The sequence below is a fragment of the Peromyscus californicus genome, unplaced genomic scaffold (genome assembly GCF_007827085.1).
Source record: "Peromyscus californicus insignis strain IS unplaced genomic scaffold, ASM782708v3 Scaffold_16__1_contigs__length_79575227, whole genome shotgun sequence".
NCBI lineage: Eukaryota > Metazoa > Chordata > Mammalia > Rodentia > Cricetidae > Peromyscus > Peromyscus californicus.
The window spans coordinates 77,574,363-77,593,392 of record NW_026294458.1 but is presented as its reverse complement, the minus strand read 5'-3'; the positions used below and the strand labels follow the sequence as shown (position 1 = coordinate 77,593,392).

The 19,030-nt window shown below is 46.4% G+C and overlaps 1 protein-coding gene across 1 annotated transcript in view; it reads right to left on the bottom strand.

The window, feature by feature from the left end:
- Window positions 1-5,662: 5,662 nt before the first annotated feature.
- The window catches only part of Igsf5 (immunoglobulin superfamily member 5), a 34,934-nt gene continuing 21,566 nt past the window's right edge, over window positions 5,663-19,030 (bottom strand). Inside the window, exons 6-9 of the mRNA XM_052739721.1 lie at window positions 18,332-18,356; window positions 14,528-14,628; window positions 13,023-13,096; window positions 5,663-6,366 (exon numbers count right to left, since the gene is read on the bottom strand). Of these exons, the coding sequence (XP_052595681.1) occupies window positions 6,271-6,366; window positions 13,023-13,096; window positions 14,528-14,628; window positions 18,332-18,356 (296 nt within the window). The 3' untranslated portion in view covers window positions 5,663-6,270. The remainder of the gene's footprint in view (window positions 6,367-13,022; window positions 13,097-14,527; window positions 14,629-18,331; window positions 18,357-19,030) is intronic.

Genomic DNA, 19,030 nt, shown 5'->3' with positions numbered 1-19,030 from the left:
TATTATCACTGGTGGCCAGAAAGACAATTTGAACTTGAAGCCAGGATGGTGAACTGGAGCCCATATGTACACAGAATACATAGCACATAGGCTAACACACAAAAATTCACACATGCAATATGTACGTACAATCTCATGTTCACACAAGTATACACATACATACCACATATGTAGACACAAATACATAAAATACATATGTGCAATTCACACACCTACCAAATATGTACTCATGTACAGACACACACACACACACACATGCATACAGCACACAGAACTGCATGCACACAAACATGCCGTGAAGCTGTGAGGAGGCAGGAAGGAAGCAAAACTTTCCATCCTTGCAACTCCCACGGCAGGAGCCTCTGGCTGCTACGCTGCTCCTAACGGAAGGGAGTGAAAAATCTCCATCACCTGTCTAGGCCATGGCTGCTACTGAGGGCCGTGGCTGGGTCTTATGGCAGCCACAGTCTGTGTTGATGTTCATGGCTAGTGCTACCACCAAAGGCCATGTGGATGTCCACAGACTGAGTGGTTACCTGAAGCCACGTTGAAGTCTGAGGGCCATGCTGAGTAGGCCCCGCCCCTCGCTGGCGGCTGCACTAGGGAGAGCAGGTCTCCACCCCTCTGTGACCTGAAGTGCCAGCAGCAATGCCTTGGCTGTGTCAGGGTGGGGAGTTGGGGGGTGGCACACAGCTGAAACCTAGGCTGATCATCTCAGCTACCACCCAGGCCCAGGTCCAGGACCTTAAATTAACCCACCCCCAATAACTACCCCACCTACAAACTAAATGAACCATAGCTGCCCAATCTCCATGACTCAGGACACGGCAGAATATCCAAGAGAAGTCTCAGAGAGGGTCCAGTATTGTGTGTAGCAAAAGCCAGAAGCCTTGAACCAGACCAAGGACTCACTGCAATGAACATTTGCAAGCAAAGCTGTTTGGACAAACCAGTGTACTGCAGGAGGCACCATGGCTTCCGACGACACCACTATGATCAAAGGTGCGATGGAGACGGGGGAGGGAGGAGGGGTGGAGGATCAGAATGGTACAAGTTCGGCAGAACTGTCACGTGACAGCTGTGATTAGTATGAGAGAAGGTCGAAACTGATAGAGGAGCAGGCCATTACCCAGAGGAGTCGGCAAGATGGTTTTGTTCGTTTGGTTTTGTTTGGGGTTTTTGTGGGGTTATTTTTGCATTTTAATTTTTATTTTTATTATCTTTTGGGGAGAAGGATATAGGGGGTGGATATGGAAGAACTGGAAGATGAATGGGATTGGGGTGCATGATATAAAATTCCCAAAGAATCATTTTTTTTAAATGTTAGGGGAAAAAAAAAACCTCCATCACCTGCAGTTTTTAAAATTAGGGGGTTTTTATTTAGATTTTTTTCTATTAGCTGAACTACCTCAGACTTTATTATCCATGAAACTGAAAAGCGCTACCCAACTGCCAATGAAGTTATCCTGTAAAACACATGCATCCGTTAGGTTCCTAGAGAGGAATAAAATCAACGTGTTTGGGGCTACACTCCCCTCAGACTTAACTGGCTGGCACCTTAATGGATTTTTTTGCTGTGTCAGCCCAGTATTAGGAGGTGGGACATCACCCTCTAATCTCTTAGCCTGAAGTCGCTGGCTAGGCAATAATTCTCATGCATCTGTCTAGGGCCCTAGTGTTCAACATCCCATTGCGTTTTCAGAAGGGGCACATGCCCCCAACAGCATGAGAAAGACAGTGGGAGCTGCTTAGGACTCAGTCCACCAGGTACCACAGACACTTGGGTCAAGGCCTCACTGTCCAAGGCTGTGCTGGGAGGGATCAAACATTTGCCACCTACAGAAACACAGCCCCCGAGTGCTGCCTGGATGAGGGACGCTATGGACACTTACAAAGACAGCTTGTGTCCCAACCACTGGGCCACGCTGGGTGAGGATAGGCTGGGTGCTGGCACTGGCTTGCCTGTGTGTGTGAAGATCTCTGTGACAGTGAGTAGGGACCTCTGAGGCTCATCATTCTATCTCCTTGTTCTGTGGGTGTGGACATGGGCACCAAAGGGCCTGAACTGCTCAATCAAGGAAGGTGCATGCCTAGGGCACCCTGGTCATGTACACTTCAGGTAAGTGGCCTAGTCTTGGTGGGGATGGGAGGAGTCATGGAGCTGCTGGGCAGACTGTACTTCCTTCTGACTTCACAAATGCACTCTCCATTCCTTGATTTCTGCTTCCTGAACATCCCCCTGTCTATCCACACCCTTTTTACACTACCTCACCCAGCTCCGTCCTCCCCAGAGACTTGCTTACACACTTTACCAATGAGCTCACAGGGCATCTGGCTTCTGGCCAGGGCTAGTCCAGGACAGGTTCCCATAGTTTGGCTGTGTCTCCCCACTTAAGGCCACAACTATAGGACCTGCTCTGTTCAGGTCTAGACACCTCTACTAACCTGTCAGTCCTCTCAGGCCTTCTCAGGCTGCCTTCTCCAAGGCCTCTAGAGCCCCTTCCAAGCAAGGCCCTTGGCTTCCTCCATCTTCCTGAGCCTTCACTTACCATCATCCCCTGCCTTCCTCCCTCTCTGTTTCTCAGAAGAGGGGATTTTCCATCTCTAAACAGGATGGACTGTACATCTCCAAGGTGTCCTAAACACTTCAGTGTCAGGGACAAGACATTGACAATATGACTCTTGTCCACCATGGCCCCCATCTGATGGCTAGGGACATGCAATGCAACTTTTTCACCTCCCTGATGATTTTCTGAGGTCAGAGCCACACAGAGCAGAGGGGATGCTTCTGGTTCTCCTCAGAGTATTGCCCTCACCACTTTAGTCCTGCTCTAAGTCAACTAGAGAAGGCCCCAGAAAGATCAGGTAAGATCAGTCAAGTTCAAAACCAATCAGGAAGTCAAACAAGGGCATTTCTCTAGCCAGGATTTGATGGCACGAGGCTTTGAGGGATGCTTGTTTGACTGTATCTGCAGCCTCACCAGGTATTCATCACCAGAGACCCTCGTCTCTGTTCTGGAGAAACAACCTTGTCCATGTCATTGGCTGATTGCCTCCTCACACCCCAGCCTCCTGAGCCTTCCTCAGCTGTCCCCACTGCAGAGTGAAAGACACTTTTACCACATCAGCAAAACACCATGTTGAGCTGAGAGCTGCCTTGGGGGTTTGCAGAATCCCTAAATAGAAACCAGTTGACTGCAGGCTTTCACACTGAAGAAAACACAGATTGTGTTTGTGTGAAAGAGCCCATGACACGTCAAGGTCAATCCCAAGTAGCTCTCTATAGACTAGTACAGTCCAACAGAGTTTTCTTCAACAGTGAAAACCTGTCATCTGCCTATATACAGTAGTCACTGGCCACAAGTAACTATTGAACAACTGAGATGGCCTAGTATAATTGAGGGTAAAGATCTTGTATCCTATTTAGTTTAAATAACTTAAGTTTAAGTGGTGCTGTGTGGCTCTGTAGCAAGCAGGAGTGTTGAGTGACAAGGAATGCCATCTTGATTTAACAATTTCACTTTGCTAGAATCTAAGGTTGGGTAGCAGTTTCCTCCAAGATTAAAATCTTCCGTTTTCAAAGGAAACTCCTTAAGACAGGATGTTTATGGAAACATTCCATCCTGCATGGAAGCTTTTAATACAGGAAAGTAAACAACTCAAAATAGTTCCAAGGAGTCCCTGAAACCAACCAGATTCACTAGGTCCCTCCTTCCCATGAGTATATAAGCAGTAAAGACTGCCAAGAGTCGCTCTCAGACAAGACCAACAGAAGGACCTGGAAAGGACACGTTGCAACCTGCTGAGCTGTCTGCAGGTTGTGCAGCGTGCCCCAGGTTCCCAGATTAGTGACCTGTCACCTGTGCTGAGGTGGGCTTGGGTGATGCAGCCGTGTTTGAGTGATGTCTGCTCCCGTAAGTGACCCCCAACAAAACTCATTGGTTCACCAAGTTGGACTTTGGTGGTATCCATTCTTTGGTCTGTCATAGGCTCGCTGTCTGGGTTGAACAGATATTTGTTCAATCTTCACAGGAATTAGTCTTGACATATCTAAAAAGCCAAACTCTACCTTAGCAGTAGCATAGTTAAATATAGGATTAATTGCTAACCACAAGAGAAATCTGTACCAACCAGTTTGGAGCTTGAGATAACAATGGTCATGCCTCCAGGTTAAATGTGAGTGCACCAGGTGCAGGAAGTGAAATTCACTCACGGAGGAAAGGGCAGAAATTTCATCTTGGATCCTAACATCCATGTTGGATCCACTGGTGCACTGAAGTCTCCTGACCTCCTCCTTGAAAACGACTTCATTTCTAAATACTATGATTCTTTGGATTACCACCCAAATCTTAGCTAGAGCGATGACTCAGTGGTTCAGAGCACTGATTGTTCTTCCAGAGGACCCAGGTTCAGTTCCTAGCATCCACATGGCAGTTAACAGCCATCTTTAACTCCAGTTCTAGAGGATCCAATGCCCTCTTTTGACATATATGGGCACCGTGCACACTACTGTACATATATTAATGCAGGCAAAAAAACATGTACACATAAAATAATTAATAATAATAATAACAATAATGCAACACCCCCTCTCAGCCCACCAAAGACACTTCCTCATGCAGCGGACAGCAGTTAATACAGAGACTCACAATGGGACAAAATGCAGACAATAAGTGACTGTGTGGTGCACAGCCCTAAATAGACATCTGTATCATCACCTCCCCAACCAAGACTCAGGAACCATCACAGAAGAGAGAGCAGAGAGACTGTAAGAGCCAGAGATCAGGGGAGACTGGTAAAAATCAACACCTTCAGGGCACAACATGGCCACCACATTCAAGAACTCACAGCAGCCGTGGCTACCTGCACAGGACCAAGCCACTCAACATCCCAGCATGGAGGGTGTGCTGGATAGTTTTACATCAACTTAACACAAGCTGTAGTCATCCACGAGAAGGAAATCTCGATGAAGAAACTGCCCCCATAAGATCAGGCTGTAGACAAGCCTGTAGGGCATTTTCTTAATTAGTGAGTGATGGGAGGGGACCCAGCCCATTGCGGGTGGTGCCATCCCTGGGCTGGTGAGCCTGGGTTCCATAAGAAAACAGGCTGAGCAAGCCATGAGGAGCAAACCAGTAAGCAGCACCCCTCCATGGCTTCTGCACCAGCCCCTGCCTATAGGTTCCTGCCCTGTTTGAGTTCCTATCTTGATTTCTTTTGATGATGAAATGTGATGTGAAATGTAAGTCAAATAAACCCTTTCCTCCCCAAGTTCCTCTGGTCATAGTGTTTCATCACAGCAATAGTAACCCAAACTAGGACAGAGGGGGCTTGCGAGCCCCTACCCATAAACTGAGGAGCTATCAACAGTGGAAGTTGCTAGGGAAGGGGAAAATCATTTTTTTTCCTTACACAGTGTGGCCCCTGGTAGGTTGTCCATGCTCCAGTGGACATCCGCATACGGTAGCACTGATTGAAAAAGAAGAGGACATGAAGTTGGGGGGCAGGTGTTGGGAGTCTAGGAGAAGTTGGAGGAGGTGCTGAGATCACAGAATAGATCAAAATACATTGTATGCATCTATGAAATTCTCAAACAGTAAATTAAAAACACAACAAATGTTTTGTTTTCTCTTTGTTTATTAAAGAATATGCATCTCTTTCCAGTTCTTTCATGATGCTGACTGAATTCGAGCTTGGTCCCCTATCGGGCAGAATCCACACCTAATTCACCCAAAAACATGGGTGAGCAACCAGGAGTGCCTGTCTTCTGGACACACACCTTGGCATTGCATTTCCTTTTATTTAACCCACCGAGCTCTGAATGCCCAGTCCACTTGAGGAGGTCCAGTTGATTCTAATTGTTATGCTCTTGGTTGGTCGATACTATGCAGTAATGCCCCTAGCTATAAAATGCACATAAATAGCAAATCACCACGACCTAGGACAACAAAAACATTCTGAAGGTCGTGGCAGACCCAGTCCTATCTGCCTTCTGCTGGCGTAGCAAGTAGGAGTGTCATCCATGAGGAGTATCTCCATGATAGACCCTCACGTTTTGCTCAGTCACTTTAAGGAATTCATCCAAACCGTGAGACATTTCAAAATCAAATTCTTTTCAGTTTAGAGGAAAACTGATTCCTCCCGTCACTATAAAACATCAGCTCTGGTGACTCCGAGGATTCGGCAAAGCTGAGGCCCAGTCTCAGGACGGAGAGGAAGACGGCGTCAACTTGGTGGCTGTGTGCAAAGCACAGCCATGGGGAGTCTTTACTACACCAAAGTTACATTTCTGACCTTCTGAGGGCTGGCGGTGTCAAAGGAAACCCGTGGATGACCCGCTGGGCTGGGCTGATGCGTTTTGGGTTCCTGGTAACAAAGGCAGAAGGGTCAGTGTGCTCACCTGAGAAGCACCAGAGAGCAGAGATGAACAACTGTATAGAGACACACCTCCTCCTCTTTCTTCAGCAACATACGCTCTGGGTGCTTTCCAAGCCCAAAGAGCAAGCTCATTCCAAGAATCCAAGACCCACTTTTTACCAAACCAGATTACAGATGCAAAGGCTCCCTGTTTTGTTTTGTTTTCCAATTTCCCTGTGGAAGTTCTTGCTTTACCTGGTAGGGTTGCTTTTTTTTTTCCTTTTTAAATATAAGATATTTGTGGATGTCTTCAAATAACACACATTCCTTCTAAAAGAGCAAAAGCCAAACAGAAGAGCTGACTGGAAATTCGCCGCCCCCATGTCTCCTGCAGCATTGTGTGGTGCTGGTTTCTCATTCAGAAACCTTCCAAACTAACCTGGGCTCCTCTACAAGGCCAGTGACTTCACCCTAGGAAGATGTGAGCACCACCCTAACATGTACCTGGAAGCCTAGCACCTGGGAGACTGAGGTAGGAGGATCATGAGTTCAAATTAGCCTGAGCCACACAGGGAGACCCTGTCTCAAAAGCAAAGAAGTTATGTGCAACCCATTTTCCCTGCCAGCCCTGAAGGTAGTCATTCATACTGTGGGGCACAGGGAGACCCTGTCTCAAAAGCAAAGAAGTTATGTGCAACCCATTTTCCCTGCCAGCCCTGAAGGTAGTCATTCATACTGTGGGGCACAGTGAGCGTATCAAACATCTTAAATAATGCAGCGGGGCAGGATGAATTATTCAGCTGCAGTGGAACGCTGTGGATCTTGAGTGGGAATAGTCTCACGTTGCTGTGTGGCTTTCACTTACAGGCTCCCAATAAGGAAGGAAGCCTGCTTGGCGGATGGAGCTGTCTACGCCAGGGTCTCTCTGGAGGGTGCCTTCTGCTGGGAGTGCTGGAGGTTTTTGCAGTTGTTTGCTTCTGTTTGCGCTGCTGGGTTGCACAAATGCACTGCCGCTTTCTAAATTTATCACGGGTTTATTTCTGTTTATCTCAACAGGAGGAATGGATTAGCGGGCAAGGCACAAGCCGGGTTATGAAACATTCATATGCCCTCGAAAACTGAATGGTAAAGAGATGGAATTGCTAAAAACAACCAGAAAAATTGACTGACAGCAAGTGAAGGCCCCTGAAGAGAAGAAGGAAGGATGGCCATTTGTGTTAAATATTCATCTAGGTACAAAACATTCATAAAGCCTATGGTTTTAGACCAAAATAGAAAGAATTCACTTGTCCCATGAGCTGGTTGATTCGTAGCAAAAAAAAAATTCAATCTTTGTGAGTTCTGTCCTAAGATATGCTGACCATGTTACACCTGAGCTTCCTCTACCACCCAGCAAGCTCTTATCCAGTAATCAATGGCCTGTTCCATACCCTAATCGCACACCCCATCGTGATAGGAGCCAGCAGTGAAGAGTGGTCACACTGGCACGTGTCCATTTTGGTAATTTTTTTCCTTCTAACTTTCCTAGACATTTTACTGCCTGAACTGGGCTCTGCAGCCTAAAATCTTATTCTTTCACCCATGTTGAATGTGGTGTGTCTTAGGATGCATCTAAAACACTTGAGACAAAGAAAGAAAGAAAGAAAGAAAGAAAGAAAGAAAGAAAGAAAGAAAGAAAGAAAGAAAGAAAGAAAGAAAGAACGGAGGGAAGGAAGGAAGGAGGGAAGGAGGGAGGGAGGGAGGGAAGGAGGGAAGGAAGGAAGGAAGGAAGGAAGGAAGGAAGGAAGGAAGGAAGGAAGGAAATGCTGCTGCAGATGGCGAGGTGTTTGAGCCTAACAGCATTGCACTGTGTTGATCACAGCACCCCCAGAAACATCTCAAGCTCTTCTGTGACGTAAGAAGCTCATCACGGTGGGCACACAAGGCACAGTTTAGGCAGCCTCTTGGAACTCAGAGAGGACACTGCCTTAGAAACAGGCCTGTGTCTACAAAAACATTGTCCTCAAGCAGGTCATCCTGGGAACATTTGAAAACACCGGTTCTTAGGCCTGATCACATGTAGACAGTCTGGAAGAGCCCCAAGGGCTTGCACAAGTACCTGAGTGCTTCTGGGGTATGCTGCACTGAGATATCGGGGTACCAGACAGGTTTCTACAGGTGCCACACGTAACTCATATTCAGCAAATACTCTTAGGAATCCAAGCATCCAGCATTTGGAAACATAACCCTAGTTTCTATCAGGGTCTGGCATGAATCAGGATATACATTCCTAAGTGAAAATCCCCCTGGGGCTGAAGAGATGGCATGGTGGCTAAGAGCATGTACTGCTCTCATGGCAGACCCATTCCTAGCAACCACATGGTGGCTCATAACCATCCATAGCTTCACTTCCAGAGTTCCTGGCGCCCTCTTCTGGTCTCTCATGGCACTACACACACACACACACACACACACACACACACACACACACACACACACACACACACAAACACATGTACATGTGAGCAAATCACTTGTACACATAGAATAAATAAGTCTTTAATACTGTTGTGTGATATTGTGTTTGTGTTCTGACAAATAGAGCTTGCCTGGAGATCAGAGGGCAGAGCTAGCCACTACTTAACCATAGAGGCCAGGCAGTGGTGGCACACACCTTTAACCCCAGCACTTAGGAGGAGGAAGCAGGAAGATCAGGAGTTCAAGGCCACCCTGGGCTACACGAGATTGAACCAGTCTAAAAGAGAAACAGAGCAGGGCAGTGGTGGTACATGCCTTTAATCCCAGCACTAGGGAGGTGGAGAGAGGAATATAAGGTAGGTGGAGACAGGAGCTCAGCCCTCACTCAGTCTGAGATTTCGTAGAGACAAGAACTCTCTGGTGGCTGCTGCTCTGCTTCTCTGATCTTTCAGCTTTTACCCCAGATATCTGACTCCAGTTTTTACTGAATTATACTAATTAGGATCATGCTACAGGTAACTGCTAGATCTAGGCCATAACTAGAATCATGCCACATGGCCCAGGATGAAGATGCACATGTAGCAGCTCCCACCAACCTGGAGATACAGATTCATGTGTGTAGAGCTCAGAGGTACTAGAAGCTGGGGCATTCACAGGAAGCCTCTGAATAGCCCCAAACGCTACTGTTTCCTGCACTGTACATAGCCCTGAGGTCCTGCTTGGCAATTGCTTGGCAATTATTTACAGAATTAAGCTCTGCCTCTTCCAAGGCCTATTAGCACCAAGCAGGAGCCTCTGTTGCTGGTGGCACCCTGTGTCTCTATGGATAGGCCACTTATCTGGCCCAGTGAGTTCTCCAGCAATCCAGGCTAGGAAGAGTACCGGCTACAGGCTGGCCCACAGCTAGAGAGTTCAGTTTAGTCTACAGTCCTTTCAGACTACAGGCTAAGTGGGAGGTGGGGTGGGTTTCTACAAAGCAGCACAGCTTGAAGTCAATAAGCCTGAACTCTAACCAGCCAGCATCTCAAGCTGGAGAAAAGCTGGGAGCCATCACTGACTCTAAGGGGCATGCATGTACAGAAATGCCCCCATGTCAGTGTGAAGTGGCCTGTGACAAATTGTAGCCACACTGAGGCAGCAGAAGGGAGGCTAAAAAGACGAAGGATACACTCTCAGCCACCTCTCCTACCTTTCCAGGAGAGTGGATGAGTGGAAGAAAACTGGAGGATGGAGGGTACACAGAATAGAACATCCTTACAGGAGACAAGAGCTCTGGGAACAGTGCCCATCACCCCCTAAAGACTCCCAGACTAGACTGGGATGTAGGACCTGGCCTTCACAAAGCTCTACAAAGGAACCTCTGGGCTTAAGGGTCACCTGGACCATCACTGTAAGAAATGGTTATGGCCACACTGGAAACTTCCATGTGTCCAGGTGACCTCACAAAAGACTATGTCCTCTTCAAACCAAACACAGGGCATAGCTGTGTGCATGGCTGCAGCCCTTCCCTCCAGCATCACTCCAGCTCATTGGCTTCTCAATGTGACTCCCAGAAAGCACAGCCCATGGCACATCCACACTCAGAGTCTCCAAATGGGCTACCTAGAGGCAGTGTTGGGGCCCACACCTGCACAGGCATCCTTTGGTTGAACATGAATACCCTCTTCAAGGCACGCCTTCCCTAAAGTCCCCCCACTGGGAATAGAAAGAACCAGCCATTTAATAACTCCACTAAGTTTCTAGCTAGACAAAGACAGTTCTCGCTGGGATCTGATTGGTGTTATGAGGACCTTAACACTCTCTGCTGATGCTGAGCTCACCTTGAAGCTTTGCAACCCCTTAGAAAACACGGCATACACCATCATCATCATCATCAGGTTCACCACCGGGGCCTTATTTTTTCCACCAATAGATCACTTAACTGGCTATGTGTGTTAGTATCCCGAAACTCTCAAATTTCTCTCCCTGTGTATTTCCAGCACAGCTTTAAGAAGCATCCTCTTGGAGTTCTGAAAAGTCATTCTCTATGCTCTTGTCCAATCACTGACATTCCCATTTTCCACACTCATACCAGATACATTCCAGACGAAATTATCTAGTGGACCCTAATTGGATCTCTTCCTAAGCAAACACTTGGGCTTGTCTACAGGAAACTCTTAACAGGAAAAGGCAACCAGAAAGGAGCTGGGGAGGTGGGGGTTTCTCAAGTGTGCTCTTGGGGTATCCATGTGGGATGGTTTCTCTTCAACATGGCCGAACCTGAAATCACCTGAAAGGCACACCTCTGAGCATATCTATGGGGGTGCTTCCAGGGGGGCTTCAGAGGAGGGAAGCCCCACCCTGAATGTGGGAGCATCATCCCGTGGGCTAGGGTCCCATACTGACTCAAAAGGAGAAAGGAGGTGGCACACCCATCTCTCTCGGCTCTGTGAGACCGTAACAGACTGGATCTCCAAACCGTGAGCCGAAAGAAACTGTTCCTTCTTTACGTCGTTTCTGCCAAGCATCTTGTCACAGCAACAAGAAGTGTAGCTTACACACAGTGCTGGCAGCTGGGTGGGAGGGAGCCCCTCAGTCACCTGCGTCCTTATCAGCCTGTGACCCTACCCATGTAGAGCCACCAGGACTGGACACACAATACACACACACACACACACACACACACACACACACACACACACACAGAGAGAGAGAGAGAGAGAGAGAGAGAGCCTGCCCATTCCTCCCTGTAACTGCCACCTCTTGGTCACCGGACCAGTGCTTCTAAAGAAAGCCTGTCTCCTTTCCCCCTCTTCTAAAGCTCCAGATCCATCCAAAGATCCTCAAGCCAAGGATCTGTTTTACTGAGAAAAACTGACCTCTCTGTTTTCCTGCCACTTCGCCTGAGGGAGTGACTACAGTGTGTACTGAGAGCTGGCAATCTGTCCCTGAGACTCACCTTCATTTGTACCACAGTTCCATGTATCTTCTCAGCTGGCTCCCTGTGTCCCCCCAATATCACCTAAGTCCCCAAGCTACCTAACTGAGCATCAGGCAGAGTCTCCTACCCACTGAAAGCCTAGAAGTTCTGTGTCACTGGCAGAATGCACACAGGTAGCTGAATCCCAGATGGAGGGAGAAAACCACAGCCCAGAGCTACCTGGAAATCTAAGCCCATCCATGTATCCAAAAAGAATGATTAAGGATCACAAAGGCACGTGTGCTAGATGCCATCACCACAAGTCAACAGTAATCACTGAACAGATCAAACCATTGAGTGAGTGATTGGGAAATCAGAGGCAGCTTCTCCGAAAGGGACAAGAAGAGCCCTCCTAACTGGGGCCCCCAGGTTGGCATCCCCTGGAGTGTGTCTCTCTAGGAATTTCACTTGTATAGGTCAGAGAAGGTTTTGGTTATGCTTTGCCTACTATTTCAGATATAAACTATTTTCTGCAATATTAACTCCAACTCATACACATATGTGTTCATAGTTCCCAGTTGACAGTTTTAACTGTCTTGTCCATCAAACACTACAGAATTATGTATTCAGCTGCACACTGAGTCTCTGTGATGACATTTAATGGAGACCTCAGAAACACTCCACATAAATATTGTTCTTTGTACCCAAACCTCTCCCTCAGCAATCTCTGTCAATGGCAGCTCCAACCTCCAAATGGTTCTGGCCATATTCTTGACCAAGGACTCTTCCCTCCTCCACCCAAACTCCAGTCTCAACAGGATCTTCCCCACTCTCAACCTCATGGCCATAGACTTCACATGTACAGCAAACCACATTTACTCGTCTGCTTTTCAAACCCATCACCCAGCATCCTTCCATGAGACAAAGGGCGCAAGGTCCCAGTGTAGATGAGGATTATGCAGATTCCAGGTAGCCGGGACCACAAAGCTGACTCAGGTCCTAGAGACCTTTGTCAAGGAGAACAAACAACAAATTGCACATTGCTCATGACTTGGTTGGTTCAAGTGACTATTTCCCCAGTCAGAGTACATCCTTCCAAATCATCAACGGACTTAACAGCCACTGCTATAAGAAAGCAAGAGATACTTCCTCTCTCTGCCCCATTCCTGACAGGATGTCTGTTTGAAACAGAGGTGAAGAAGAGACCCCTTCTTCCATCATGAATACTCAACGTGTACCTATCACAAGATATGCATTTTTAAATGGCAAAAATATATATATATATATTGTCCAAAATGTTCTACATCACCTGATAAGGAGAGCTATGGCTGCGTTGTTCCGGAAGGCTGACTTCACCAGATTTAGGAGGGAGAGAAGCAATCTCTGCAATAGAAGAATTTTTTTCAGTGTAATACATGACTATTTTTTTAAGAAACCATGTTGCATATTCTAATAATTAACTAAGATTGCCAAGTAAGCACATTTGCTCCTATGTAGTTCTGGCATAACATAATCTCTGCAGTTTAGATCCAGAATGTCCCTCAAGGCCCATGTACTAAAGACTTGGGGCTATTGGGAATAAATGGGTCCTTTAAGGGGTGGAGTCTAGTGGGAAGAAGTTGGGTCAAAGAGAAGACACATTAAAGAAAATGTTGGGCCCCTGGCCTCTTCCTGTCTCTCTCTTTGCTTCCTAGCACCATGAATAAATACTCTATGATGCTCTGTTCACCACAACCCCAAGCCTTTGAAACCATGAGCCAAAATGAACCTTTCCTGCATGTCTTGGCTGTTCAGCTCAGTACCCTGAGGGTGATGGGAAGATAACAGTGCTGTGAATACAAGCTATTTATCACTTTCTATTACATAAGCTTAGAACTTCATGCTTTATGTATGAAGCTAAAAATTAGGAAAATTGACATAAAGATCAATTCCTTTCTTCACACATTGGTCTTATCTAGATATAAGATGACCCGTGGCTTCATTAGCTGACCAAGGAAAATAAACACAGGGCATGTTGAGGATGGGGCAGAGAGGTTGGTTTTAGGCCATGATTTCAGTCAAGCTACTTGCAAAATGCTCAAAATACTCAATGAATACACAATAGCAAGAAATCCTGGAAGAAGTTGGGGGCTTCTCAAACACAACAGCTCATGCTTTGTGGAACTTTTTAATGTGGCACATAGAATTTGGGATGCACAAGGGTGAAGTGAAAAAATGGGCATACTGAAAACTAGAATCCCAATCTTAGCAAGGGCCAACCTTCTGAGGGTCTTTCACTGGGGTTTGTTTTGCCAACCCACATGGCTGAGATGCCCGTCTAGTGCTAAGGAATGGTGTGTGCCACCTGCCCTCTCGCTTCATCCTTTCAAATCCTACTGCTGTGACATTGCCTACAGAGTCCCTATCCCATTGTGATTACAGAACATGAGACTCTGTGAAAAGACTCCTCCAAGTAGTTTAGCCTTCCAACAACCATCCTGTCTGACTGCTCAGGAGCAGCGTTCTGTGTGTCAGTTGTACATGAATTGGGTTAAGTTTGGAAGAAATTGCCCACAGTAAGTTAAAGGGCCATCCCATAATTTTAAAAGGAAGTAAAAGCTTTGAACGTTTTTTTTTAATGTTCATTCTATTTTAGCTTTAAGCAGAGAGAAAGAGCTTTACTGCTAAATCTACTCCTGACTCTAAAAATTCTCCTAAAAAAATTATCCAAACACTGATTGCTCCCAGTGCCTAGATTTTTCTGCTTGAGGGGCTGGTGTCCAGGCAACCCACATCTTCCTCTGAAGGTCTTCGTGTGCCCTGCCTGGTACTCACGTGCAGCCCTTGCTTCATCCGAACTGTACCCATAGTTCTCCTTGCCACTTTTTAACCTCATCTCAGGATCTGCTTTGTTTGTCTTCACGGTTGCAGTTTTCCTGAAATTAGACCATTTTGGTTACAGCTTCTGCTCAGCAGAGATAGAGAGCCTGTGCACTGGTGCACGCCAGTGAGAGGGAGGGATGGGGCCCATCATGGCAGGTGTGTGGACTCAACTCCCAAAAGCCCCTAGGTAGATCAAGGGTCAGTAACCTATGACCCCTGAGCTGGACTATTCTACCATCTGTTGCTGAAATCCAGGACACCCGCTTGGCGTCACAGTTTCTGGTGCTGCCTGCATGTCACAATCACAGAACTCAGTGGTTGTGCCAAAGACTTCATGGTTGGCAAAACCCGAAGTATTTACTGTGTATCCCTTTGTGCAAAAAGTGGGTTGATCCCCAAAACAAAGCAGAGATGGTGCAGCTCCCTAGGGAAACAAAGTTGGATGATGGGTAGCCAGAGAATGAAAAATGTTCGTACTCAACTCCCAAGAGCATCTGATAAGGAATCAATCCTGATACATGAAAAGGTCTGCCTGAAAGATGGCTCACTCATGAGCCACAGACCACCCACCCAAGGGGCCAACATAAGTGAGTGATGGACTTCCACGCTGTCCACAAAAATGTGATGGACAAGGGCTCCCACATACCGCAGAGGACAGTGGACACTGGGATGCTCTTAGACAACAGCAGCAAACAATCCAGACCTGGACACACACCTACCATGTGTCCGGGCCCTCACTGCTATGGGGATGACACAGAACTCCGAACAGAATGGGCACTCAGGTTCTCCACAGGGACCTACGAGGACACTCAGAGAATGGTATTCCCTTCATACAGGAACAACCTGAAAACTGCCACAGCCACACACAAAGCTGAGGAGAAGGAGTCCCACATACAGCTAGATCACGGCGTTATGTCATCAGAAAATACCTCCATCCACATGACACAGTGTGGACGGGCCTTGCTGAAGAAAGCTCTGGAAAGCAGGCATGTTTGAACGAGTATGTGTGATGATTCATTTACGTGGATCTAATCTTAAGCTGTGGGAAAAGATGCCAGAAGAATGTCACCTTAAGGAGCAAGGAGACAATGATCTATGGGAAGTCTGAGATGAGCTTTTGGGGTTACCGACTCACTAGTTCTAAATTTTGGCAGAGGCCATAGCACAGGTACCTGAGAACTCCAGCCATGCTGTGTACACTTTCCTCCACTTCCAATTGTGAATGAAAATGTCTTGAAACCCATCACTTTTAAAAACAAATCTATACTAACAAAAATGTTTAAAGATGTTTTAAATTAAGTATATACGTATGTGTCTGTGTGTGGGTATGAACATGTGACTGCTGATGCCCTGCAGCTGGAGTTACAGGTGTTCATGAGCTGCCTGGTGTGGGTGCTAAATTCAGATCCTGTACAAGAGCAGCCAGAGTTCTTAACCTCTGAGCCATCTCTCCAGCCCCTATAATAAAATTGTTTTAACTTCTGTAATTTTGCTGATGTAGATACTTCCTTACATGTTTCAAGCAGAAAAGGCAGATTATAAAACTACATACACGCCTTTTATAAAACAAATGAAATAAAAACCACCTGAAAAAAAAAAGGGAAACTACCGAACCAAGGAGCTATTTGTCAGCAGAAAAACCCTTCAGAATAGTGTCAGATAAAAAGACAACACTATTAGATAACAGTTGTTAGGGTCCAGATTGTACAAAATGCCTGCATGTACAACTCGGCTTCAATACGTGAACACACATACACATGCATACACAAACATGGGTAACTAACTGCTTCTAGACCATGGACCTACATGTGACATTGTTTCTCAGATCTACTGGTGTTTCTTTTCTTTTTCTACACTAAATATGTACTGAATCTTCAAGAAAAATATGTATAGTTATTTTAACGCAAAAATTTTAAGTGGCTGGAAAGGGTCAGGCGATGGGAAGGAAAGGGCCAGGCAATGCGGACAGGCAGTGAGCCACCATCGTGCCCCCAGGACAAGGCAATCCATTCTAAACCAGGAGCTGCACACAGATGAGGGACCTGACCCTGGCAACAGCTGCCCTGTCTATATCCCCGGTTCTTCCACAAGCAGAATGTTAGAAATATCACCTCTCTGCCTCAGTACCCTCAGCCACAAAATGGAAAAGGCCTGTACAACCATGGCGGGAAACCAGGGAGCCTGAAGCCTGTGCAGAGCTCAGAGCAGCAGCCGACTGTTAAGGGGTGGGTGTGAGTGTAACTGAGATGGGGCAGGTCTTAGTGCTGTCATGGCTACCCATGTGGTTGTATGTGCCTATTCTTATTCTCTGCCATTTTGCTAAATAACTCTGGGTTGCTTTACTGTGCCTTGAAATTCTCTAAGATTCTGAGAACAGAACCAAGGCTGTGGCAACAATCGCCATGCTCAGCCGAGGAGGAATCCAGGCTGTGACCCCCTGGTAACCATGGTCAAAAGAAAGGCTAGAATACACACTAGGATCTCTTTCCTTGCTCTCCCTCACCACACATCAGGCCCCACAGAGCAGTTTCCAGACTGTTTCTGCATGACGTCTCAGAATGTAGCTGCTTCTCTCAGAACCTGTTTTTTTTTTTTAAAAAAAACCAGGGCCAGAGGGTGAATGGAAAGAATCTGTCGCTTGGCAACCATTACACATCCATTCATAGGACTGTACATAGCCCAAAGGTTTTCAATTTCAGAGCCTAGAAACTTTATATTATCTAATAAACACTGACTGCTGGATGTGGTTGCAGACACCTTCAGCTAAACAGCTGCATCTGAAACACTCTGGGTGACTCTGTGACTCTGAAAGTACCACACACATTCACAGTGGCTATCATGTATACCTGTGAACACACAGGATATTGTGTATTCCTGTGAGCATACCAGCTACCATGTATTCATGTGAATGCACTGGCTACCATGTATTCCTGTGAATACATCAGCTATCATGTATTCCTGTGAACACACTAGCTACCATGCATTCCTGTGAACACACTGGCTACCATGTATTCCTGTGAATACATCAGCTATAATGTATTCCTTTGGACACACTGCCTACTATGAACACACCAGCTACCGTGCATTCCTGGAACACACTGGCTACTGTGTATTTCTGTGAACATACCAGTCAGCATGTATTCCTGTGAACACACCAGCTGCCATGTATTCCTGGAACACACTGGCTAATATGTATTTCTGTGAACATACCAGCTAGCATGTAGTCCTGGAATCTGGACTTATTTCCCTCAAAAGTGTTCGCAGACACTCTGGACGATGTGGGAATGAGAGAAATTTTTCACTCCTGTCTTCTCAGTGCTGGGATGAGCTGCAGACAGTGCCTAATTTGTCTACCAGAGCAATGCCGCAGTATGCCTTATAGGCATCTGTCTGGCACGGCTTGCTGTCCTGCAACATGCCTCAAGTCCCAGTGCAATCTCTGCAGGTGCATTGGCTCAAAGCAGGCTGGACAATAGCCACCAACAGTCACGGTGCACAGTGTCCTCTTGTGGAGAGAGTTGCAAATGGCAGGTGCTCAGCAAACCTCCATCTCCTTCAAGAACCTAAACAAGTCCTCTGTAGACAGTTTGCCCGAGGTTGCTTTATGAGTTTGTGACTGGCATATGTTTTCCAGAGTGTCTGATTTCAGTACCTATTGGGCAACATAAACCCCAAAACCCTATAATCCCACGCTTGAGTGTTACCATGGTTACTTGGTTTTGTTTTGGCAAAAAGCTGAAGAGGTTTCCAACTTACCTTATTTCATTTTGATAACTAGATGCTGAAAAATAAAAGAGGGTGGGGGAGAAAAGTCCCATTAGCAAAATGAGGATAGTTGGTTCTAAAAATAACACTCACTAATTTTTATAGACCCTCTGACTTGATAAACCTCACTTTGACCCAGTCAGCATTCAAAGTAACTCTGCACTGAATTAGTAAATGACTAAGCCCAAGGAAAACAGGTTCAGTATCAGAAAAATAAATACTCTGTAGGTAGCTGAAAGATAGTAGATGCCCGTGTGTACCCAGTGAATGCTGACTGAATATGATACCCAGTGTTGTGTAGGCTCCATCACCAAGAAGGGCTCTAAGCTACCAAGCCAGCCACTCTAGTCGTTGGTTGCTTACTGTGCAAAGTGTATCTTCACTGGACTACTGCAACAGTCCAGGATATAAACACTAGCGTTGCTGTATTCTAACAAACAAGACACCATGATGTTGATACCTCTTAGTTCCTTAATGCTAAGATCCATTTTCAATCAATTTCATATGTACCAACAATGTCAATTCATATCATTGTCAACACACACACACACACACACACACACACACCAAAGCTGCCGTTCCTTCCCTAGACAATGGTACCAATCAGTGGACTCTTGGACAAATCCAGAATCCAAACTCTGAGCCACATACCAAGTCCCCCAGTCTGTGTGCAGGTCCATGTTCCTCACC